Source organism: Lagopus leucura, unplaced genomic scaffold, assembly GCF_019238085.1.
Source record: "Lagopus leucura isolate 7727_CA_CO unplaced genomic scaffold, USGS_WTPT01 Super-Scaffold_100001, whole genome shotgun sequence".
In the NCBI taxonomy this organism is placed as follows: domain Eukaryota; kingdom Metazoa; phylum Chordata; class Aves; order Galliformes; family Phasianidae; genus Lagopus; species Lagopus leucura.
The window spans coordinates 49,959,849-49,986,258 of record NW_024962262.1 but is presented as its reverse complement, the minus strand read 5'-3'; the positions used below and the strand labels follow the sequence as shown (position 1 = coordinate 49,986,258).

Below are 26,410 nucleotides of genomic sequence, written 5' to 3'. Positions count from 1 at the left end.
TGACAAAGGAAAGTGTTGGAAGAAATACTTCTAGTTCATAGCAGTGTGATCTGGACAGACAGCTCTTAAGCTTCCTAGCTTTAAATCTTACTAGAAAAAAAGTTGAAATCTCTTTTAGATAGGGCCTTCATGCCCTCTCTCTGCCCAGTACTCCCTCCCCAAGTTGAAAACAGACACCAAGCCTTGCTACTGTAAAGTGTCAAAAATAGAAAATGAGGTTTATGATGAGAAAAAAAGAAAAAAGGAAAAAAAAAAAAAAAAAAAAAAAGTAGCATTAAAACCTTTTATGACTGAGGGAGCACAGATGTTATACATTTGTCCCAGCCCTTGTATCCTGTTTTGAAAGCCAGCTACAGATTTCTGATTTACCAGCTACTGAGGGCTTAGTTTTACTGCCTGGAGGCTTTAGGGTGTGTGGTTCTTCCCTCTCTTCGTGACACCTCCAATGGAAGGGATTGGCAATTTGGCCTGGGTTAAAACTCCTTGCAAAACAAGAACAAGATTATTTTTTAAATGGGACCAATCCCCTGCTGCAGCTCACTGTGAAGCTCCAAAAACAGTGCAATTGAGGGTGTGGTGTGAGGGAAAAGGACTTGTACAGGGCAGCTGGGAAGCAGGAAATCTTTCAGACAGTGTTGTTATTAAAGCCTGTGTTTTGTGGGACTCAGCTTGTCAAGAGGCATCCAACAAGATCTGGAACCTCCCTGTGAAAATCCCTTTTATTCTGATGGTGTATCGAGTGGGTGGCTGCCAAGCGTAGCATACCACAAAGGGCACAGAAGACGCATGCCACAGTCACTGCAAAGCCTGGAACTTCCCCTCTCAACAACTAAAGCAATGGCACAGATATGCTTAAGTACAGAGGAGTAGGCGATAGGCTAAAAACCACAGCAGCGTTGTATAAAGAACATCTGAAGCTTTAATGTCTAATAACTTTTTTTAAATGCCGTTCACAGCATTCCAACCATTAATTGCTATGATATACACCACTGACTGCATAGACCTAGCACAAACGATGATGGCTCAGCATACAGCTTGGCTAATGCTGTTCAACTAAAAAGTGAAAATGCTGCTTCTAATGTAGAGTAAAAAATGTAATATCAGAGAAGAAAGAGGAACAACAATGAAGTTTTATAGATTTTCCTGAGTATCTGGTAAGTTAAGGCTTTACAGGAAAGGCCCTGGAGCCCATCTGAGCTCAGGCCCATGCCAAATTTCCTGCCTGCAGGTGCACTGAGAGCATCACTTCCTTGCAAACGTACTCTGAAACTTAAGATTTAGCCTATCTACATAAAAATGCACTAGTGCTCCTTAATATAACTTGTAAGAATTTCAATCTTATTTTCCTGTTGTCAGGAATATAAAATTACACTGACTATTGTATTTTCACAGGAAAACAAAACAAAACAAATAAACAAAAAAAGAACACCCCAGAAAGAAATGCCCTTTTAAAAATACATTAAATGTATCAACAAAATGTAAAAGCTGTACTGCTCTGTTGATAAACTGTGTATATTTTAAAAAGGGACACTTCTTTCCAAGGCCCCTTTTTACTGCTCACTGTGACCCACTGGCTGGTCCTTTGGTTGTGCCAGTTTCAGTGTCGTAATGCTAAAGAAGAAGGTCATTCCTCTTCACTGCAAAGAGAGAGAGAGGAAAGGTTACACCCAGTATTTGTTGGTGAAATCAGGCACAACAAAACCTAACGGTAAAGGATATGGGGTATGACAGCTGCAGTAAAGGAAGGACTTGCAGTAAAAGGTCAGTAATCATTTCCCTCTGATTCGGATGATTGCTTTCCAGAAGGAAGCTCATGCTCAGGATGCTGTTTCTGTGCTACAAAGCTACTGTGAAGGACAGAAGTGCTGTAGGCTGCTCAGTGCCATAACTGTGAACATTTAACACAGAACGAGGACAACACTGAAGCTGATTTATCACTCCACTCCTTCCACATAACCCTGTACTATTACAGAATATACACAGTGGATTTCTCTAGCTATGCAAAGCAATGCTTGGTTGGGGAGGTGCAGATGCAGCTGCTTGCAGACAGCTCACTGACAGCTGGACCTGCTGGGGACGCGGGAGGTTATGAAAAGGCTGGAATCCAATTTACTGCTCATGACAACAGGGCGGATGATGAGACGCTGTGCACAAAACCCTAGGGAAAACCTCTGTGGTGGAGCACCCTTTTCTGACTTCAGACCCTCCTCACTGCCAAAACAGGCCCAACAGCAGATGGGTTGGAGCGGACAATCTCCAGAGGCTCCCTCCAAACCCTATGGATCCGTGCAATTTTGGGTTACTGAAATGAACTATGTAACGTGGGCCAGCCCTGACTCTTTATTAGGATTGCTATTCAGCAGTTAATGACCCACCCTGTGTTATGCTTCTGTGAACAAGTGACACCCGCCGACCACGGAGCTGTGGTTGTGGTGGCAACCACCCTGAGACAACCGACGCTCTCTGAACCGTTCAGCAACAATACCCGGAGCCCTTCACACCCCAGAACCTTCCCACTTCCACACGACCATTCAGCACGTCCACGCTCAGCCTCCCTTCCCGCCCTGCGCATGCGCACACTCCCTTCCCGCCTAACTCCCACCTCCCCCCACTGACGGGGGGGTTTGTGCTCTCGTGAGGAGTCGCTGCGAAATCTCGCGAGAGGTGCGGCAGGAGGCTCCGTGGCGCCTCCCCGAGGTCCCCTTCCCGCGCCGCGGCGATGGCGGCCCCGCTGCTGGCCTCGCCCGGCCGCCGGAGCCGCTTCGAGCAGGAGCAGGACCGGACCGTCCGCGCCCTCATCCGCAGCGTCACCGGCCTCCCGGAGGAGGAGGATGAGGAGGAGCAGGAGGAGGAGTCGGGCGGCGGCCGGTTCCAGACGGCGCTGAATTTCGCCTGGTCCAACTTCAGGTCAGCGCCCGCGGACTGAGGAGCGCCGCTGCATGGCCCCGGGGCTCGTGTGTGGGCTGCGCTATGGGCCGGCTGCGGAGGAGAGCTGAGCCGTTGCTGCGCTGTTCGCGGGAGAAGGTGCCCTTCGGCGGCCTCGCCTCAGTGAGCAGCGTTTTGTTGGTTGCAGGGAAATGAAGAGTAATGGCTGTGCGTGGTGAGCAGGGGAGCGAGCTGCCGGCCTGGAGCGTTGCTGATGCCGAATGTCATCTGAGCTTGTTGTAAACATGGTGTATTTTAACCTGCCTCCCGTACTCCTGCGTTGGCAGCATCCCTTTCATTGTGTCACAGTGCCAGCCAGTTCCTACTGAACGTCCCCGCGCTGCTTTTCCAGTTATCACAACCACCTTTTCACTGTCTGCTGCCACTCCTGACATGACCCGTTTCCAGTTTCCCTCACCACCAGTTGGCTGCTGCCACTGCTGGGCCATATGTGCTTGCTGAGCTTTATGCAAAAAAAAGCTCCATGCTTTATTGCTATTTAAATCCAGTTTTTAAGTAAGCAGTTGCATTACTGCGTTGCATTGAGTGAGGCAGGGAATCAGCACCTCGTAGGCTCAAATAAGGCTATTTTATACAGAACAGTGAATAGCTCTTGGACAACAGTGTGGAGGCTTGACAAGTTCAGCTTGGATAGATATTCAGGAGGCCACTTGTGTGCATTGGGAATGTGGGAATATGGTGTAACTGCTGTCCCGTTGTGATTTTTTTTATTTACCAGAAGTATTTTGTGTTACATACCACAGTACTACATTTAATCCTTTTGTAGCCGCATCAGAAGCATTGCTTGTAACAGTGGTCATGCTGAGGCTAAAGGTCGCTCATGGCCCCAGAGTTTCTCAAAACCTCTGATGATTCTTATTAGTAAGTTTCTTTCTCCTTAATAACTTATCTTTGCCATGGATGGGATTTTTAAATTTTTCTTTCCAGACATTTTTTTTTTTCTTCTTTTTTTTCCCCTAAGTCTTCCAGTTCTTGTGCTTGCCACTGTTTACTGTCATTTCTAGTTGTTCTATCTGGTATTTATTCCAAAGCCTTAGATGCAGCCAAAATCAGGCTAGTTGATCCGTGGTTAACAAAAAAGGTTCATCTTCATTTCCTAAATACAGGCATGTCTTTACTGTTCAATGATGTTATTAAAAAGCATTGCTATTAGGCTTGCAGTTTGATTTTTTTAGCTCATTACCTTGACTGTGAGGTGATGTTAGATTGTTTTTTCCAAATTCGCTTGGTTAAACTTGGCTTTTGCCTCTGATTCAGAGGCAATGATTTTCATTTCATTTCGTAAATATGAGTTTAGGCTAGCTTTCAGGCCTGTGTTCTTGGTATCTTGAATCTTGCTCATGTGCTCAGTGCTGTTACATCCCATTTCCTGTTTATTCTCCCTCTATTCCTAACTGAAGAATCTTATTTGTGTTTTGACGTCTTCCGTGAAGTCTATTGTACCTTTCACAAGTTTGGGGTTTTTTTATCCCTATACATGCTACTTTTGGTTGTTTATCTTTTTGTTTGTTTGGATGAGGTTGTCTTTTCTTTTCAGCACTGTCCTTTGCCATTTACAGAGGAGTTTCATTTAGATTTACAGACCTTTCCATGTGGGTGTTTGTTTTGCCTGTGTTTGTGGTGCAGGTCCCAGATAATTTGTGTGTTTGACACAGATGACTTTGACAGTAATTTTTTTTTTATTTCCTTGCTTTGCTTGACTTAACTGATGACATACTTTAATTACTTATTTTGCTGTTACTGCAGTAATTTTCCATTCGTCTGGAATTGCTGGTTAAATTTAAGCTGCGTTCCATTTTTCTGTCTTTAAGGCTGATTGCCCTTAATCCTCCTTGAGATAAGAGGCACGGAGATTAAATTTTGTTGATGTTTAATGATGTTGCTGAATTAAGCAGGCTTTGTTAAACAGAAAATAAGATTTAAAAAAAAAAAATTGCCATCGTGTAAATTGACTTTATTTTCTTTCTGACGTAAGTTGCTTTATCAAGCATATTCTAATACAGATTTCTTATACAGATTTCACCGTTTTCTTGATGTGAACAGTCATAAAGTAGAGAGGACTATAGAAGGGTGAGTTATGTGTTTATGGATTAATAATGGATTAGTTAATTTTTTTTGAAGCATTACTTGTACTTTTTTTTTTTTTTTAATTAGAATACATGAAAAATTGATAGTTCATTCTGACCTGGGAAAAGCAGCAAGCTGGAAAAGATTAACAGAAAAATTTCTGAATTCACCACTCCCAAGCATAGAAGAAACAAAAGTACGTATGTTACAGTTTCCTTCTGCTTTTTGCACTCTTCTTGATGCAGTGGGCTTCTACTGTAATGTCATGTTGGAAATTTCAGATGGCTTAGCAGTAGAGTTTGTGGTTTCTGTTCACATCATGTATTTTTAGAGTTGTATTCTGTAGTTTCCCTATTTATTTTAGAAGCAGTCTTATTGTCCTTTCAGTGTTCCAGTGTGCTCATTTTCATGACTTACAGAATATATTTTTCACTGCCAAGCAAATGTTTTGTGGTCAGCATTGTACAAATGTAGCTGAACCCTTGTCTAGATGTTGGCTGAGTAGAAATTCTTGCCCTTTGCCCAAATTTTTACCTTAGGTAATGAATCTGAACCTTTTGATTTTTATTATTCCCAAATGGAGCAGTGATGGAGTGTAGCTTCCTTAATGAGACTGCATTTGTGGCTTTGGAGTGGGTTGGGTTTTTTTGGCCTTCGATACAGTTTGTATCAAAGCACTTTAAGATGTGGCCTGAGTGGAAATGGCAAAAATTGTCTCACCCTGGGCGTTTTCCATTGTGGTCGTTTATTATGAAATTCACCTTTGAAGACTGGGAATTTCTGCTGTTACGAGGTTTGAGCTTGCAATTTGAGAGGTGTTGCTCCATATAATGTCATTCTTTAATACAAGGCTCTGTTTGTAGTTGGAGTCAATTCTCCTTCTCATTGAACTGCTGTCATATACCTTTCTTTGGACTTTTTTTTTTTTTTTAGCTTTCCTCTACTTTGTTGAAAAAAAATGTGGAGCCCTCAATAGCTTGCACATCTTGAGTTACTGTACTGTGCTCCTTAGGTTTTTTCTAATTACAAACCTTTAACTTATTTTGAGAGTCGAATAAAAACAAAAATCCAAGCAAGCATTCTAAATGTTGCAAGTATCCTAAGACTTTTTACTTTTTTTTTTTTTTTTTAATTGTGAATAGAATACAGCTGGAGATATTATATATCTCATACTTGGAAGTTAAACTGCTTTTAGTTTTCAGCAGTGTCACATAACTGGGAAGATTGGGTATTTAACAGTTTTGTGTCTTCTAAGCGCAATGCCTGCTCTCATTTGTGGCTCTGTTGACGACCTACCAAAACTCTTTGACTAACCCTAAAGGTCAGTAATGTTCAGTGGGAACATGTTATACTCCATGTACACTAGTTGAGGGTGATGTTGCTCTACAAAAAAATTGAGAATTCTTATTGGAAGTGGGCTTGGATCACATTCCCAATGAGCTTTTCATGTATTTAAGTCCATGCATATGGAATGTGGATAGCAGAATATCCACGTGGCTAGATGTGAGGCGTTCTGCTGAAGAACTCTGGAAGGTCAGAATGAGGCCAATGAAAAATCTTGCTTCAGAAAGAAAAAGCTCACTAATGACAGCAGTGTTTGTCCTCTAAGCAAGTATTAGGAATTAGGACTGTAACACCAATCTTTGCCAAATACCACTGTTGCTATAATATTCTAGCTTAGTTGAAGGCCTGTTTCAAAACTGCTTTAGCACAATATCAGAGTTAAAAATGTGTCCTTAACACTTTGTGTAGGTTTTCAGATGAGGGAAGATGATGTGAAGATGATATCTAAATGGAGCAGTTTTAGTGAAATGTTTTTAGCTAACTTTGATTTAGCCTCCACTTGAAATAACAAACCATAGGAGTGTGGGAAATTAGATACCTGCAGGGCCTTTTCTTTTGTCCATGTTGATATAGCTGTGTGCACTTACCTGGCCTCAGCTGACTTCTTACTTTCACAGTAGTTCCGGGTTCCTCTTATCTCTTTTCCATATCACCTGATTAGCTGCTCAGTAAGAGGCAGCTGAGAGTGTTTTCATAGTATTTGCATATTGATCAGCTAGCTGGTGGGCAGAAGAGAGCAGATAACATTTAATATTGTGTTGCAGATCTTATTTTTTAGTTCGGGACTGAGGTGAGGGAATTAATTGTGAGTGTTCTTAAAGATAATAGGCTGAAGTTGTTTTTAACCAAAATCTTTTCAATGTCTTTTTAATTGGCTTTTTTTCCAATGTGTTTTATAGACAGATACACACTATTCCATACTGTCTCTTCTGTTATGTTTGTCTGATTCTCCATCTAACACCACCTATGTGGAAAAGCCAAGAGAAAAAGAAGCAGGTAAGTTTACAAGATGTTTGTGTTGCTAACAAAAGATGCACTCAGTTAATACAAGCTGATAAGAACACTGTTTTTCCTCTCCATTTTATTATCTCCCATCACATCAAGGTGCACTATTGATTGTCTTTTTTACAATGTGTACATTTCAAATAGTCTGCAAATAACCTTTCCTACCTCCTGTTTGTGTTGCATTCCATAATTGAGTTCTCCAGCCAGCAAAGTACCTTGGGAGCTCTTACACGCTCAAAGGCAGACAGCTGGTTTCTATCCTCAGTCTCTGTCTTGCACCTTAATAGGATATGTACTGAAACAACTTTGGTAATATAAATTCCTGTGTTCCCAATGTAGTCAAGGAAAGGTAAATACCTTTGAAGGTTCCCAGAGGGAGACCCCAGTTGCCTGCGTTCTGAAGTAGGACTATTTCACTCAGTGCCTAAAATGAGGCTTGTGCTTAAGTTTGAGTGGATACCATCCCCCATTTGTTTGCAGTGTTGTATCGTAGACTGAAAGAAGAATATTTCAGACTAACCTAAAGAAAATCTTGCATCTTAAGATTCCTTTTTGAATGATCTCTGCACATTCCCTCGGCGGTGTTTTGAATGCACTTTCAGCCCATTCCAGGAATGTGAATATGAAGAGGTTATCTCAAACAGCTCTAATTACAGTTGAGTAAGCTTCATGTTTAAGATATAATATATTCTAAGTGTGATTTGTTACTTTTAAAATATGACACATCACATTGTGGATATGTGGTGTCTTTAGGAGAGTAAGACAATTCTTGCTTTGTTGTTGTTTATCGTCCACTATGCTTGTGCATATGTAAGTTACACATTTAGACTGTCTCCACTGAGCTAATGGAGTAGTCACAGTCAGTGATAAGTTGCATTCTTGCATGTTTTTCCAGGACTGAAGGATAGGGTAGTGTAACATTATAGAGATAAATGTGTTGAAAGCACTCCGTGCTGCATATTTTGAGTGTATAAGCAATAAAATTGAGAACTCAGAGATAAAGAATATACGTAGTCAATATCACAATTCATGTGTCATGTTGAAAGTGTATAACCTTGTTAAAAGAACAGTGGTGTAACCTTAAGTGGATGACTATGTCTTTGCTTTAGATTTAAAGTATAAAGGTAGTTTAAGCTGTGGAATTTGTTTTCAAAGGAAGTCAGAGTGAAGTGATACTTACTATTTTATTTTATTTATACTTCTTCTAGAAAAGGAAGAAAAATTTGATTGGGGAAAGTATTTGTTGGAAGGAGAAGAAATTTACTTTGGCCCAGGCATAGATTCACCAGTAAGTAATTTCTTAAAGTAAAAGGAGAGCATATAAACTGTTCTGAAGTACGCTGGAGATCTGGTTAAATTACCCTGACTTGTGTGCTCTGTTTACGTTGATTCTTAAAGGATTCCTTGACATGCTGTTGCTTTCTTGACACCACGAGATTCAAGCATACTCAGAGTAGCAGCAATAGAAATGCTTTTGTTCTTCGTTCTGCTCTAACTTAGCCTTGCGACTGAGCTGGCCTCGTCTGCCTGCTACTGATCAAAGCCTCCTTTAGCTCTGTAGTTAAACTCTTCCACTCCTTAATTCTGATTCCCCTGAAAGGTTTCAGAGAAAGTAAATTGCTTTTCTTTGGCAGCCTGTGTACTTTTTTTGACCTCTTTCCTACTTAATATAGGTATATATAGGTATATATACTATATAACTACAGTGTAGGTATAGTATAAAGGAGTATGTGAAATTCTTAGCATCAAAGTAGAATGTATATGGCAAGAGGAGGTGAGGACTATAGCAGATTTCCAAGCAGGTTGAAATTAATGGAACATATGTGGCTTTCCCAGATCATCCTAACATGGGTTTCTGAAAGTTACAGTCTTGCCAGTGTTGTGGCAAGTTTTGGTGGTAAGTAAGAAGCAGAGGAAGTTCAGGTCATGCTATGTTTTGAGTCTCAGTAGGAGAATTTCTATCAGTAACTTTGAAAAACACAGTATCATCATCAGAGCCTTCTCTTGTGACTGGGCATGTGGAATATAGCTTGAAAAGTCAATAGCGTGTGTTTTATTCTACAGTGCTCAGTTTCTGTGCAGATAAATACAAATGCTTCTTCCACTTAAAACTTGCAGCTTTAATGTTAATATAATTTAAACTAGTCTCTGTGAGACAGTTATGTTAGTCTTAATGTCCTGAATTAGCTTTGTAATGAAAGAAAGAAAATTGTTACATTCAGCTACAAACAAGTCAATAGGAACAGAGTATAGATCTGTCCATTATGTTGTAATGGAACATGTGGGGTTTTGTTTCCCTTGTTAGGATTGGTCTGGAGAAAGTGAGGAGGAGGATGATACTCAGCCTTTGAGCAGGGAGGACTCGGGTATTCAAGTAGACAGAACACCTTTAGAAGACCAAGATCCAAACAAGAAAACAGTACCTAATGTTTCCTGGAAAGGTTAGTTTAAGTACTAATGTTTCTAATCTAATCATACGTACTCAGATTTTATAAACAAATACTGCTTTATTATTCTTTAGTGAGACACTGAAGATACTTAGTGAGATACTGCATTTTAGACCTATAATTCACTTTAGTGTTTACTTGTTTAATTTTTCAACATGGAAAGCTTGATTTAATTTCTGTTGATGCTGATGGAGAAGGCTTCTGTTTATTTGTATGGAAATAAGCATAAATACTCAATGACAGAAATGAAAACTTCCAAAATAGATGTAGCATGCAGCTTTATGGGTATAAAGTAAATGCTTATTATTAACTATCAGGATGCTAAAATAATATTTAATTGGCAACAGAACTGATTGACTCAGTTCTAGGTATAAAACGCTTCTGAAAAATTTGTTTTATGTCTTTAGAATACTGGTGGCTTATTTTTGAATAGTTTCACAGAATATTAACTATAGCAGTAGATTTTCACATAGAATATTGTTAGATTTGTGATATCTTGTATAAGAAGTCTGTAATATGCATAATTTGTATAAGTAGTAGTTATCTACTGTGATCAGTTATGTTTTTCTTAGTAACCACATTTCAGAAAAAAAAACATTTTTGTGTAACGTACTGAATGCATAGCAAAAAGGAACAGTGTGATAAAGATGGTGATATTTGGCAGTTTTTTTTTGAAGTCTGCTTTGCTTTGTATTGCCAATGGCTTATGGGCTGGTTCGGTCCAGTGCTGTGACTAGTAGGACAGAGGGACACATGGATCTGTGCTCTGGAAAAAGGAAGAGGGTAGAGAAATGGGCCCTAGAACAAAACAGCAACAGCGATCTGAGGAGAAACAAACTACTTTGCTAAATAAGATATTGGAATGCAAGATAATGCACTATAATACAATATAATACAATATAATTAGAATTTAAGCTAATAAATCAAATATGAGAGAGAGTGTCCAAAAGCTGAATACCTTATTTTGATGCTGAGATGAGACGAGCAACAGACATGAGCCAGATGATCCATCAGGTGACCTACAAGGGCTTTTGTCTTCTTCTCCTGAGTGAAAATAATAAAAGAACAGCAAACAGTCCTCTGTGGTATGTAATAGTTCTTCTCTTCATGGACAGATACCTGGACCTGGAGCATTAACTCTTTAACTCCCAGTGTGCTACATGATGTTATGATGTGGAATACTGATAACCAAGCATCGTAAAACCATGATGTGTATATATCATGTGACAATTGCCTGAAATAAAAATGCATTCTCTGAGGAATAGTTAAAAACTAGGTACATCTCTGAGTCTGTTTTTTAAGACAGAGAATCGTAGAATTATGCAGGTTGGAAAAAACCTTAAAGATCATCAAGTCCAACCACAACCTCACTATACTACCCTGACTCCAACAACCCTCCACTAAATCATGTCCCTGAGCACCACATCCAAACAGATTTTAAACACATCCAGGGATGGTGACTCCCCCACCTCCCTGGGGAGCCTATTCCAGTGCTTCACAACCCTTTCTGTACAGAAGTGTTTCCTGATATCCAACCTAAAATTACTCTGGTGCAACTTGAGGCCATTTCCCCTTGTCCTGTCACCAGTGGGAAGAGGCCAACCCCACTATTGCTATATTACTATTGCTGTAAGCACCTTTCAGATACTGGAAGAGAGCAATAAGGTCTCCCCTCAGCCTCCTCATCCCCAGACTAAACAGCTCCAGTTCCTTCCGTCTCTCCTCATAGGGCATATTCTCCAAGCCCTTCACAAGCCTTATTGCCATTCTTTGGACCTGCTCCAGCACCTCAATGTTCTTTCTGTACTGAGTGCCCAAAACTGAACACAGTACTTGAGGTGAATACAAATAGGAGGTGAGACGTTTCTGTGTGAGTTAATTAATGCACGATGCACAAGTCACGTGATCGAGGTGAAATGTAAGCAGTTGAAAACTCTGATATATATTAAAAGATCTTTACTTCTGCAGCTGAGCAGATAGGCTTATTAAAAACACATGGAAACGTTATCATAGGCATTTCCTGTAGAAATAAAATACCTCACCGCAGTCATGTGTTTTTACAGTTGGTGAGCCTGATGCCCGCAGCTGGCTGGAGCAGCATGTCGTTCCTCAGTACTGGACAGGAAGAGCTCCTCGTTTTTCTCATAGTTTGCACTTGCATTCCAACTTAGCTGCAGTCTGGTGAGAAAACAGTGTCACTTGCATCTTCCTTGCTGGCACGTAAAGCTAAATAACGACTTAATTAAGCATCTTTACTATGAAGTATAAAGCTAATAAAGTTATTGCTTGTGTAACTGTTGCCTCTGATAAAGAATCAAACATTGCAAATACTAATAATCATTGTGTCCTAAAATGTGAAAAATACTGCGGAAGGTTTACAAAGAATTGTGCATTACTACAGGGAAAAGGTCGCAGTTGCCTGGGGAAGTTTCAGTTTCAGAAGCAAACTTTTGAGATAAAGTATGAATTTGGCTGGTATGAGTTCAGGAAATTGAAACTTTACTTTTAGGTTTTAGTTTTTGGAATGGAAAGATTAACTCCATAACTTTTCATACGTTGAAAGTGAAATAATTAGAAACATAAAAAAAAATCTCAAATTCATTACTTATTACCTACCTAATTGTTTGCCCTGCTGTGTACAACTAGATGATAGTGAACGTTTTCCATAGTATTGTACTTAACAGTGTGGGAACAAGCTCTGACTTAAAATGTCTACGTGAACATTGTATCTATTCATATACAATTAGAGCAAAACTGAGCCTTAAGAGTATTGTTTCATCTTTTCTTTCAGATTATTGATCTTCGATTTCAGGCCTTAAATTGTTTTCATTTCACATTTTACTAGGGACCACCACTTGTACACCAGTGATCCTTTATATGTACCAGAAGAGAGAACACTAGTCACAGAAACCCAGGTTATAAGGGAAACTCTTTGGTAAGAGCAATATCAAAAAGCTTGCATTTTAAGTCTGTATGTTTTTGTATCCTCATTCAAGGAAATAAGAGATTTATCTTTGAAGTTGTATCTGAAGAAGGAATTATTACAGAGCTTCCAGTGTTGCTGACAACACGGATGCTGCTAGTGTATATTTAACCATTGAGATTTACAAAGAAAATGTAAAATGCTGCTTGTATGTATTGATTCCTCAAGTCTAACTGTTAAGAAGAACCAAGTTGTTCTTACCTTGCCCTAGAATCTTTTAATATAGTGTCCAATTTTGCAAAGTAGGTTTTGATTCATCCCATGGCTGGAAGATGTCTTGTTTGGAGAGGAACTTTAGGATGTGTTTGCCTAGTGTCAGTGTTTTGTTCTCGTTCTAGCAACAGCTTAACAGTATGAATAGCATTACAGTTGATCTTTGAGCACCTTTCATTTGAAAACAGAAATGTAAGCAAGGCAGAGCTGATTCTTTTATTAATGTTGTTGTGAATCCATAAAGGCAAAGAAAAAGCATTAATCCTTGTTTCTTTTCAAGGCTACTTTCAGGAGTGAAAAAGCTCTTTATATTTCAGCTGAATGATGGAAAAGTGGTTGTGCGGAACGATATAATTGTAACTCACTTAACCCATGTAAGTTGTTTCTGAATCTCAGCTGAATGTATCTGTCAGTAGGAAGGTGTAGTTTTTGGGACTAGGAAGTTAACCCTGCTTGTGGGAAAGTAACATTTCCGTAATTGTTCTTCGTTTAGTCCGAGTGGAATGGGCTTTTCCTCTATGTGATGAAGCAGTAAAGAGGGCAGAATTTCATTGCATGTTAATTCAGATAAATATTCTGTGATTTAATTGTTAGGCTTTCATTAGAAATATATATATATATACATATACATATATATCTTTATTCTAGAATTGCCTAAGGTCTGTGTTGGAGCAGATAGCTGCGTATGGTCAAGTTGTGTTTAGACTGCAGAAGTTTATTGATGAGGTGATGGGACACAGCCCGGAAAATGTTTCTACTCCAAAGAAAACCACTGAAGCCCCATTCAGAACATACCAAGCTTTTATGTGGGCCTTATACAAATACTTCATTAGCTTCAAAGAAGAACTTACCGAAATTGAAAAATGCATCATCAACAAAGGTAGAGTGCAAGGGAAATTTTATGGGATATTTTACAAGAGGGAGGCACAGAAGGAAATTTTTATGAGGGAAGCATGCAAAATATTATGTGAAGGCATTTTGAAACTGTGAAAGATGCCGTTCTTCATTTTAAAACCTCATGAATAGCATTACCAGAATTTGATTTTCTGTTGCGTGTTGCCTTTATACATCTTTTTTCCCCTCCCCCCCATCTTTTTTCCCCCAGACAAAACAGTCACACTTTCGATAGTGATAGATAAGCTGTCTCCCCGCCTGGCACAGCTGAAGGTACTTCACAAGGTTTTTAGCACAGGAGTAGCAGAAGTGCCACCTGACACCAGGAATGTTGTACGAGCGTCTCATCTGCTTAATACTCTTTACAAAGCTATTCTGGAATATGACAGCGTTGGAGAAGCATCTGAGCAAACGGTAGGCAAAAATCATTCATCCTGAATGAAATCACACTCTAGAATATTTGGTAAAGCTGTTTTCACTCTGCTGACTGAGTACATTGTCCTTCAGCAACCGGGGACAAATCTGGTAGCCAAAATGAATTACTGTTTTCTGATGAAACTTCACTCAAACTACATACAAGATTAATGAGGAGATGAGCATTAGTGAAAATGTAGTAGATGTCACTGTGTCCATTATAAAACCACGGTGTGTTACAACTATCAGTTATCATTTAAGGAATGTCGGAGTGAGAGTAGTGAAAGGTGCTGTTTGGGTCTGATTGCAATGACAAAAGTAATAAGGGAAACTTGCACAATGCACGTCTCCACTTATAGTGCTAGGCCTGTATTTTTAGTTGAATATTTGATCTTTAAAAATCGTTAAGTATCGTTAAGTATATCTTATAAACTTACTGTCATACAATTAATGGGTTAGACTTTGCCATGTTGCTTTTAATATTTACTGGAAAAATGTTCAGCTTTTTTTTCTTTCTTTAAATTCAGGTGTCCCTTCTGTTCTCTCTCTGGGTTGAGACTGTGAGGCCATACTTACAGACAGTGGATGAGTGGATTGTCCACGGCAATTTGTTTGATCCTGCAAAGGAATTCATCATTCAGAGGTAGGGCTGCTGATGTTGGACACTCATAGTTTGAAAGAACTTCTTGATTGTTCTGAAAGAAGGGCAGCGTATAGAACAAAGATGGCGATAAACCTTCTAGTAAGGAAGTTTCATCTTTTAAAAAGGAAAATATTCAACGCCTTTTTTTTTTTTCCTTCTTTTTTTTCTTTTCTGCAGGAACAAAAACGTTCCAGTTAATCACAGAGATTTTTGGTATGCTACCTACACGTTATATAGTGTGTCAGAAAAAACAGAGAATGAAGAGAAGATGAGTGATAATGCCAGTGCCAGTTCTGGCAGTGATCAGGCCCCTTCAAGCAGGCAACACACTATGGTCTCTTTTCTGAAACCTGTGCTAAAGCAAATCATCATGGCTGGAAAATCCATGCAGCTGTTGAAGAATCTTCAATGCAAAGATGGCTCTCCACAGCAGGCTGCATCCAGGGGTGAGCTGTCGGTTGGTGGGATATCAATCCATAGGGTAACTAACAGCATGGGAATATTTTATATAATGGTGTTTCTGTGGTTACGGAACAACTTCACTGTCCTCCTTGTATGTCAGTATCATGGTTTGTAACTCCAGTTCTGATTGAAAACTTACTCTTCCAATGCAGTCAAGTGAGAAGAACAAAGCAAACAATGAGCAGTGATCAAGTACTCCCTTCAGATCTTACTGCTTCAAACTTTCATAAACTTGTTTTCAGAACATTTCATTTGTTATTAGACAATATGGTAAACAGTAAAACTGTGTTTTGGTCTAATAAATAGTTGTTTTTCAGTAGTTGAGTAATTTTGAGGTGACATATGGTACTTCAACAAAAAAAAGTTTACTAATAACTAGATGAAACTTATACTGACATTTTTATGGGTATCTGTAGCCAGGTTACTTTTTTCAATGATTGTAAAACATAGTGTAGCAGGTAATCAATGTTGGTTGTTTATTTTTTTGTTTGTTTGTTTTTGTTTGTTTGTTTTTTGGAGGAGATGAAATGCAATTTTTGGTCATGCAATTTCTGTGGGGTTAATAGTGATTGCTGAATTATGTTGGTATCTCTATAGGCTTCTTTCCCTCTGTGACATGGTTGTTTTAGGTGCTGAGAATTGCCTTTATGAGAAAGAAGTTCTCTTATAGTCTCTAATTAGCAATGTGTTTAACCAAATGCCTGACTTGAAGCATTGGACTAGCCCCACTGATTTAGCAGTATTTAGTTCTAAGTACTTACTTGAGAAGTAGCCTACATTTTGTTTAAAATGTATCAAGTGTATGTTAGATTCTGCAGTTGGTCTTGTAGTTCAGGCAGTATTTTCTCTTACAATGAAATCTTACCATGAAACACGTTGCCCAGTTTAGATGCTGAAAGAAAGAGTTTGTATACGCTGTTCCTGGAATCCGTGCAGTCTCGCCTGAGGCACGGGGAGGAATCTGTTCCAGATATTATTACAGAGCAGCAGGCCACCAAGCAGAGCCTAATAAAGATGCAATCTATAGCAGAAAGGCACTTGGAACTGGATGATGTCCATGACCCACTGCTGGCTATTAATTTCGCCAGGTAAGTAAATACCCACTAGATGAATGGTCTTCCTGCTGTGTTGTTGAGAGCAATGTTCTGCTCAGTGACATCTGGTAAAGCAAATTTTTATTGCTGCTGCAGTAAACAAGCAAACAGAATAAAGAGGAACACCAATAATCAGTGGCAGTATCTCAATGAATACTACCCTTCTGCTTTGTTAGAGAAAAACAAATCAGTGAGGAATCGGCTGCTTATATCAGTGTAGTAAATAGATGCAGCCTTTCTCATGACCTTTTTTGCACATAAATAAGTGTTTGAGTAATGAATGCTTTGGTAAAATCTAAATTGTAAATATGCTTGCTTGGAATTTGTGTGCAATATACACTCTAAAAATCTTTTGTCATTTCAAATAAGAAACAGCTATTGAGGTTTTTCCTAAATACTAGTTGGCAATTTCTGTATTTTCAGTTCAGACTTCAGAGGAAGTTGTTTTAAAGAAGTCATAATTATTAATAGATAAAACTATCACTTCTCTCATTCGTTGGTACTATTTGTTTGAGTTAGATATAAGTTAATTCAGTGTCTGACTCATCCAGTCTATCAAGGCGATATCTGCAGTGGACCAGGCTTCTTACACTGGATTCAACTACTGAGCAGCTTTTCAAACATCATTATAATAAGTTGACCTTTTCTGATACAATAATAATTTACAAACGTAGGCTGCCTGCAAATAATACAGGTATCTTATACTCAAGGTGCCTCAAACAAACTTTATTAATACTTTTCCCAAATTGTTGGTTTAAAAAAAAAAAAAAAAATTCCTTACTGGGAAGTTCATCTGGCTACTGTGTGTGCAGTAACATAGTTTTTAAAGTTCCAATGAGAAAGGGTTTATTAAGCTGGATAGTGTTCAAACTTGATGTTGTTCTTTGGAATTACTCCTTCAGCAGTGATTACAGTATGCCATCCTTTTCCGTATTCTTATGCCTGGTCACTGTATTAGGGGAAACTAAACTAATATACAATATTACAGTTGCAGCCATTAATATAATTCTACATTACATAGTAATAATATAACTTCTAATGTAACAGTTACTATTAATAGCTGCAAACAGCTTTTATTCTGCAATCCTGTTTTTTGAGTAGAGGTTCTAATTTTGATTAAAATTTTCTAAGGTATGACATTTTTCTTCTGTAATTTGCACAATATACATGTATTCTAACATAAGTATTTTTATTATATTTAATTTTTAAGATTATATTTGGAGCAGAGTGACTTTCATGAGAAGTTTACTGGTGGGGATGTTTGTGTGGATAGATCCTCAGAATCGGTCACCTGCCAGACTTTTGAACTGACACTGAGGTCTTGCCTTTATCCTCACATAGACAAGCAATACTTGGAGTGCTGTGGTAATCTAATGCAAACTTTAAAGAAGGATTATAGGTAAGAAAGTAATGTGTTTATCCTTTCTAATTATCAATGTTATGCTATATAAGTAAAAGCAGGAATTTTCTCTAAAAAAACCCTACAAATGTGAATTAAAGGCCTTTCTGTACTAATTGAATGATCAAGGAAATACTTAACAAAAAAGGGGAGGTCTAAGAAGGTCACGATGAAACTTTGGTCTATCTGCTTTAAACCAACAGCACATACATTGTTGAACACCCACTGAAGAAAAACAGGGAAGTTGTTTTGGACAGGATTTTTAGTAGTCTTGTCATTTGAAACTGGAAGATGAATTTTAGGAGGCCAGAATGTATTTATATAGTCTGAAATTTGGTTTTGTTGATATAAAAATTTATACTACGTGAAACACTGTTATGCAGTATTTTTATACAACGTGAAGTAAAATGGCCTATTCCTGTTAGGTGGTCAGAAGAGGTCATGTTTTAAGCTACCTTAAGTACTTAATGTATTTCTGTAGTTGTGTTTTGAAAGAAATGCAGAGGTACTGTTCTTCCTATGCTTTGCAAAGGAAGTATCACTATCATCACCTTCTGGAACTGCATTTTGAAGTCCTTTCTTACACAGAACTCTCTTAAGTTGTGTTCAGAAAGGACGGGATTGCCAAACTCACAGCCATTTTGGAGAATTGCCTGGCCTGTAAGAAGGCTGAATGCCGAGATCACGTCTGTTGAAGACAGCATGCCTTTCAAGTTGACAGGAAAAAATGAGTTGATTATTTTGTTTTATTTGAACATGTTTGGAGGTTTTCTTGAGCAGTGGATTTCATTACATTTCTGTTCAGTACGTATAATGAAGGGTTGTTAAGGTTTGGTTGCACTTGTATGATGAAGACTTACATAATGTTCTATATTTTTTTTTTTCCTTCTTTAGGCTTGTAGAATATTTGCAAGCTATGAGAAACTTTTTCTTACTTGAAGCTGGAGATACTATGTATGATTTCTATACATCCATTTTTGACAAAATTAGAGAAAAGGAGGCTTGGCAGAATGTTGCCTTCTTAAATGTTCAGCTTCAAGAAGCAGTAGGACAGCGCTATGCAGAGGACAGCTCAAGGTAAATGCAAAATCCTATAAAATAGACTTCAGTTGCATTTTCTTTCACATCTGCCTGTATTAGTACATTTCACTGGCATAGTTCAATACTAATTAATGCACATTCATTGCAAGAATCTGTTTCAGTGAAGCTTTGAGCTGTTGTCCCCTTTTCAACACAGCTCTATCAGATTAAATTAGGCAATGTTTAAGACAGTGAAAAAAAAATCTCTAATGCAAGTAGCCACTAATATAGAATTAGATTGCCACCAATAAAATCACTTCTTTCCTTGTGAAGGTTGTCTATATCATTTGAAAGTGTTGATACAGCAAAGAAGAAACTGCCTGTCCACACCCTAGATGGCTTGACATTAAGTTATAAGGTAGGGTATAGTAACTTTAATATTGCTGCTGGTTTTTATTCTAGAATAGATCTGAAGTGTTGTATTAATGTGACTTACCTTTTCTGTCTCTGTCTTATCCTCTGCTGTTCTTAGGTTCCTTGGCCTGTGGACATAGTTATAAGCCTAGAGTGCCAAAAGATTTACAACCAAGTTTTTCTGCTCTTATTACAAATAAAGTGGGCCAAGTATAGTCTAGATGTTCTAAGATTTGACGGTAAGAAGCTGTTCGAATAAGAGAGACTCTAAAAACTTGTTCTGGGGTCTAAGGATATAAGTGGTCTGCTGCTTTCTGAAGTGAGCAGTATGATTAAATCTGTAAAATATTAATCTCTTTTAGCTTCACAATTCAGATATATTAAATAGGACATGCTTTTTACATCTCCTCAGCCTCATAAACAATGTTATTCCTGCATTCTTGTTGCCACTTTGATTCAGGTCTAGTTGGTTTAGGTATGATCTTCCTACCTTGCTGTTGTAGGAAGATCTGTCCTCTACTCATAGCCCAAGTTTTTTGTGAGTAATATCTTGCAAGCAAGTTTAGAAAACAAGATGAAAAAAATACTGAAATTGAGATTGAAACAGTAAACTTGATAAGAATACATACTTTAAGCTACAGTTTAATAATTTGATGTTTGTAGAAAGAGATCTGCTGGTGAGATCTTAATCTTCACTGTAATGATGCTTTTCCTTTTGTATATGAAGTTGATATGTGATTCATGTCCTGGAAAATCAAATCAGAAAGTTTGGTGCTTCATCTGTGTTTTGTACATCAGCTAGATTCTGTTCCTGAAAGTGTGTGATTTTCTATCTTTACTTTACAGATAAGGTTTTGTGTTTTAAGCATTTCCCCCTTTGTGGAGATAGTATGCACTTTATTTATTTATTTATTATCTTTGTACATAATGAACCTTTAAATAGCATTTCCTGTTCTCATATTTATCAAATTATATTGTACACATATTTTCAAAATACAATATATTGCTGCTATATTTTAATAAAACACCTGAATTGCAAGAAAAATCTTATAGCAGCGTATCTTGCATAGTAATGAGAAATAAATCAATTTTAAGTAACATTTTAGCTACAGTTTGTTTTCATAAAGGTTTTAATATGTTTTATTTTTAGAACTTGTCTGTGCTGCAGAAAACTCACAGGTTAAAGAGGGAACTTTATTAGAACATGGAACACTTCCTCGATTTGGACCACAAACAGAAAGTATAAAACAACAAATACATCGCATGTTCCTCTTAAGAGTGAAACTTATGCATTTTGTTAACAGTCTGCACAACTACATCATGACTCGGGTTTGTCTTATGTCATAATTTCATCTATGCTAAGAACTTGTAAAATGCAGTGTTATTTTTTATTTAAAACTATCCAGACCAAAGAGATATAAGTTAATAAAGCAAAATCCTTTTCTAATGTCTGTTCTGCAAGGTGATTTTAATCTAAAATTTAAGCTAGAAAAACTTTCAGCTTTCACTTAGGCAGTTAAAATCAATTCTAAAAATGCTTCACAAGCTCTGTATGCAGACTGATCTTTGGATATTATTTTTTCATATATATTTTTTTTCTTTTTGGCTGTTTGTACCAGAGCTGTGTGTGCAATGCATGCCAAAATAGGCTTCTTTAAGCTGTTAAGAATCTCTCAAGAGCTATTATGGTCATAAAAGTGTTGCTGCGGATGTTTTTTGTAATTGGATTCTTCTAAAAAAATCTCTGCCAGGCAAATCCAAAATTTGTTACTTCTCAAAAATAAAGGTAACATCTAGAAGGTTCATATCTACTCAATTGCTGTTTTTTGGCCTTTAATGAAATAATATAGTCCAAGTTGATTCCTCCAGAGCTAATATCCACCTGTGTGTAGTGATAATGTTCCTACTTGTGCAAAGTATATAAAATATCACTGAGTTGTGAGATGAGTTCAGAGTTTTTACTTTGTAGTAGCTGGGAGGCTGAGCCTCCAGGTTGAGACTGGAAAGGGAAGAGTGAATGTATCAGGCAATTATTGGCTCTCAAAAAGGAAGTCTTGGAAATGAGTCACAAGGATTTGTGTGCAACATAGAATTTAAATAACTGTGGTTTTCTCTTTAAGATTCTTCACAGTACTGGCTTGGAATTTCAGCACCAGGTAGAAGAAGCTAAAGATTTAGATCAATTAATAAAGATTCATTACAGATACCTATCTACAATCCATGATCGCTGCTTACTAAGAGAAAAGGTGGGTAAAAAATGGAATATCTGATGTACTGAGTTCAGCAGGACATGAAAATAGTTTAGTACTAGTGATGCTGTGCCTATTTTGCAGTTCATACATGCATTGTAATAAATAGATCCTCTTGAGGAAGTGGTAACTTGTTTAGGATTAACACTGATATTGTTTCCCTTGCAAGTCTCAGCTTTCTGTAAAGGAGAGAAAATAAAATTAAATTATCTACTGGAGTTTACATACCTTTGTGTTTTAGAGATGCTGGTATTTGAACTAACAGGCTTGGAAATGTAATGAGGATTGTTCACGCTAGTGTAGTAGGAAATGGAGACATGTCTGTTGTCACAGTCGCCTGTCTCATATACTGTCTGGACTAATCCTCGTTGAAATAATCATGAAATGAATGAGGGCAAATACAAAGCAAATCTTAACTTGTATTGACTTGTATTACGCCTTGGAGACCATTTTTACAGATAAGATTGGAAGGCGTAGGATACGTTTGTGTCCTTAGTAATGAAAATGATTATTCCCTTCATTAACAATTACTTTCTGATTGTTACTCCTTTTGTTCTGTTACTTTAGGTGAGCTTTGTCAAAGAAGCTATAATGAAAGTTTTAAATTTAGTGTTGATGTTTGCAGACCGTTGGCAGGCGGGTCTGGGGGCTTGGAAGTAAGTATACGTACCTAAAATAAAACCCAGTCATGATTTCACAGCTCAGAAACGTGCTTTTGAGATGTTTAATGGTAGATGCCAGAAGCTAATCACTATTTCTTCATAGAAGTGAAATTTATCTTAGAACATAACAAGTGTCATATACTTCTTTGAGTGTGTATTTGGTATTTTCTAATTGCAAGTATGGTTCGCGTGTATCTTTAAAGTATCTGAAAAGGTTGTACAGCATAGCAACAAAGAGAGGTTTTCATCCATATTTGTTCGCAGTGATAAAATGGGATGCTCATAGGTTTTGTTTATGATCTTGTTTTCTTGTTGTTTAAAGTTATAGGCAGCCAGCTGCTGACATTTTTTTGGCTCACGAAAAGCGAGATTGTTTTGCATGACTTTCATTCTAGAAGGCAGTACATTTTTGTCTTTCTTAAAAATAAATGTAGGTTAAAAATAAGTGTAGGTAAATCTAAATCCAATTATTTTTCTCACTAGACTGTCCACATTATGAAACCTTTGTCAAAATTTCAAGGGCAAAAATGTGGAGATGTTGAAGTCTATGAAAGTTGAATTTGCTCCAAAGATTTTCGTATAGAAACTAGATGAAACAGAGGTGCTTTCCTGCCCCTACAATTGTGTGTTGTTCTGTGATTCTGTAATAAGAAACTGTGGGTGATTGAGGCCCTGTTTAACTTGCTGTGTGTCCTTGTTTTTATTTGGTAGTGTAAGTTTGGCCCAAAGAGCTCCAAAGCACTTGGGACCAGGAATGGCTGTCTTGAAATTCCTGAAAACTGTTCTGAGTACCTCAGAACAGTAGTTCTCATCAGCTGAAACCACAAAGTTCCTCCTGGTAACTGCAAATACTTACAAGGGGATGACAAAACCACTAGTAATGCCACTCTGATAGTGTTCAGGTACTCCAGTCTAAATTGGCCACAGTTTAGATTCTAGAGTGGTATACTCAAATATAACTGAAATATTTTAAGTTCAAGATAGAATGCAGTGTGAAAAACACGTTGGTTGTTCACTGTGAAATTTTGCTTATATTTTGAAGGTAACTTCAAAATATAAGTAAGGTTGACTGACTGGTAAGTGTACCTCCCTTATACTTCTTTGTAGGATGGAATCCATAGAGAAAATGGAATCTGATTTTAAAAACTGCCACATGTTTCTTGTAACTGTCCTCAACAAAGCTGTCTGCCGAGGCTCTTTTCCTCACTGTAAGTACATGATGCTTTTCATATACCTGCACTCGTCACACAAAATGTATTTAAGTTTTAATCTATTTGTCAGTACAGATTAAAGAGTCTAATTTGTGAAAATAATAAATGAAGCATTCAGAGAAACATAAAGCCTTACTTCCAAATAAGTTGAATTAATTAATTTTAGAATATATGTACCATAATTTATTTTTCATGACAACTATCTTCAGTTTACCTGTTTGCTTGAAGAGAAGATCACAGAATCACAGAATGGCTTGGGTTGGAAGGGACCCAAGGGTCATCAAGTTCCAAACCCCCTGCCACAGGCAGGGCCACCAACCTCCAGATCTGGCACTAGACCAGGCTGCCCAAGGCCACATCTTGAATGCCTCCAGGGATGCAACATACACAGCCTCTGGGCAGCTTGTGCCAGCACCTCATTAGTCTCTGTGTAAAAAACTTCCTCCTAACATCCAATCTGAACCTTCCCTCCTTGAGCTTAAAACCATTCTCTCTTGTCCTATCACTGTCCACCCTTGTAGAAAGTTGATTCCCCTCCTGTTTATAATCCCCTTTTAAATACTGAGAGTGGGCAGTTGAGGTCTCCTTGCAGCCTTCTTATCTCTAGGCTGAACAAGCCCAGCTCCCTTAGCCTGTATCCCTTGTCTGATACAGCCAAAGCAGTCTTCTGAATAGGTAATTAAAACAAAGACCTGAAGAGCATATACAATCATTTTTGATGTTGCTAGGTGGCAGCTGGGGAATAGCTTGAACAAATAACATTTTAATATTTTGATGCCTTAGCTGCAGCTGCCCTTATGCTCTTGACTGCCTGCTGGAGGTTACTCAGTACCAGAAACAGCAGAAGGAGAATATTTGTGTTTCTACTTGCAGCCTGATACTAGCTTAAATGGGTTGTCAATGCCAGTTAGAGCTAGGGTGTGACTTCTGAATGGAATTAGCTGGGATGCTTTAGATAAGCTTTAGATGCACATTCATCTGTTTTTCCTCTGAGATCAGCCTTTTCCAATAGGGAAAGGAGATGGGCTTCTAAAAGAGGGTTATATCTTACTGCTGCTCTTCAGCCAACAAGAGGTTGTCTGCAAGAACTGTCAGTGAGAATGGCTAACTGCACATAATTCCCCTCCACTTTTATCACTTTTATCCAGTTTTCTGTTTGCTGCCATTTGCTGCCATTAGTCTTTCAAACAAAGGATCTTACTTCTTGCCAGTTCTTATCAGTTAATCATCACTAAGAAATGTCAGAAATTCATAACATTTGAAATGTTTTAGCATCTTAAATCCTGAAGTGTTAACATTTAAAAAATAAACTAGTATTTTCCATTTAAACTATGAAATTGAATATTACAGTGAATGTTTGCAGACTGATCTAAGTGCAGATACTCACTTTTTAAAATGGTTTGATTCACAGTGGAATCTTTAGCTCTGTCACTGATGGCTGGCATGGAACAGAGCTAGTGCCTGAATCTGCTGAGCTGCAGAACAACTGAAAGCAGCATTTATGTTGAATGTCCTTTGTTAACTGTAAGCATTTTACACTCCATTTTGAAACGTATATAGTTAAATTATACTGATGGTTTGGGGTTGTGTAAAGTATTTTCAAATGTAAATAATGTACAGGTATTTAAGTGTATTGGTTGTGGCTGTATTGTTCTCTGTATGTATATGCTTTAACATGAAAAAATGTGCATTGTAAAATGCATCCTGCGTGAACAATCTTGCCTGAAATATATGAAGTGTATTTTGTGCTGTATAAATATTTTGGTTTTATTATTATTATGAATAACTGCTGATTTACTGTTTCCATTAATTTTGCAGCTGTGACTAGGTCACAGGGCACTGTGCAGTGGTGTGACTCAGTTCTTATTATTCAAAAGGTTGGTTGAGTTCATTTTGGGGAAAAAAAAGAAGCTAAGAGCCATTTATCTTGTTTGCTTAATGGCTCTGAAGCACTCTTTGGGAACAATTATGACTGTTACAATAACCTGATATTAAAAAAACAACAACATTAACTTCATTGGATTATTGCAGGCCATAAAATACTGATATTTTTTGATGTTAAATGATGAAAGCATACTCATTTTGGTGGTAAACTTGGCAGTTTAAGCATGATGAAGATGACAGTGTGACATACATTGCTTTTACCTGTTGGATTGCTGAGATGTTTCAGAGGTCATCAGATACAAGTTGATCATTCTCCTTCAAAGCTTTTTGCAAACAAAACCATTCATTTAATAGCTAATTTCTTGTAAAGAGGTAGATCACAATACACTTAGGACTTTGATTGATTTTGATCAAATCATAGGATTTTGTACCAATAAGGGTACATTTTTAGAGAGATGGATGTGGGCCTTGTTCTACAACCGTGCTACATCCCTGTAATTTTGTCATTCTGACATGAGTACACCTACATTTAAAAGAAGAAAATCACTGCCATTTGCCTTTTTACTTGAGTAAATAAAAGATTAAATAATTGGAATTAGACCATTGTGTGTGAGTTTCTGCTTGAATCTCAGTGGTAACTTACTAAAGTTAGAGGGGTGTTTCTGCTATGTACGTGCAGTATATTAATAATAGCTGTGGAACAGTGGCTCACGTTATAAAGCTGTTTTTGGAGCTGTGAATTTGCTGCATTACTTTACATGTGTAAATATTGCTGGTTTGTGTAAACGAGAGATCTCAACAAGCTCCTGCAAAGTTATGGCTTATTTATTTATTTATTTATTTATTTATTTATTTATTGAGTCTTTTTTGTTTAACTGAAGAATAAGTCCTTCAGTTTTGGTGTGTATGCCTTGTGATGTTGCCAAGACCTTTCATCGGCCTCCTAGCAGTGGCTAAGTAAAGATTTATCTATTCAGAAAAGAGGTTTTTGGTGAGGTTTTGGGTATTTCAGCTATTTGCTCAAATTTCAGATTAAAAAAAAAAAAAAAAAAGTCTAGC

General features: G+C 37.8%; 1 protein-coding gene across 1 annotated transcript; it reads left to right on the top strand.

Annotated features, from left to right (window-relative positions):
- The first annotated feature begins 2,719 nt into the window (after positions 1-2,719).
- TUBGCP5 (tubulin gamma complex associated protein 5) lies at positions 2,720-25,951 on the top strand. The gene is made up of 24 exons (XM_042867323.1): positions 2,720-2,907; positions 4,963-5,016; positions 5,101-5,209; positions 7,257-7,353; positions 7,907-8,017; positions 8,571-8,650; positions 9,668-9,803; positions 11,873-11,990; positions 12,655-12,744; positions 13,286-13,379; positions 13,654-13,885; positions 14,111-14,313; positions 14,841-14,956; positions 15,134-15,402; positions 16,308-16,506; positions 17,723-17,911; positions 18,806-18,988; positions 19,265-19,349; positions 19,464-19,584; positions 20,496-20,674; positions 21,466-21,591; positions 22,162-22,250; positions 23,364-23,464; positions 24,879-25,951. Exons 1-24 carry the CDS (start codon positions 2,720-2,722, stop codon positions 24,923-24,925), a joined length of 3,216 nt encoding a protein of 1,071 aa, XP_042723257.1. The 3' UTR covers positions 24,926-25,951.
- Positions 25,952-26,410: the final 459 nt, after the last annotated feature.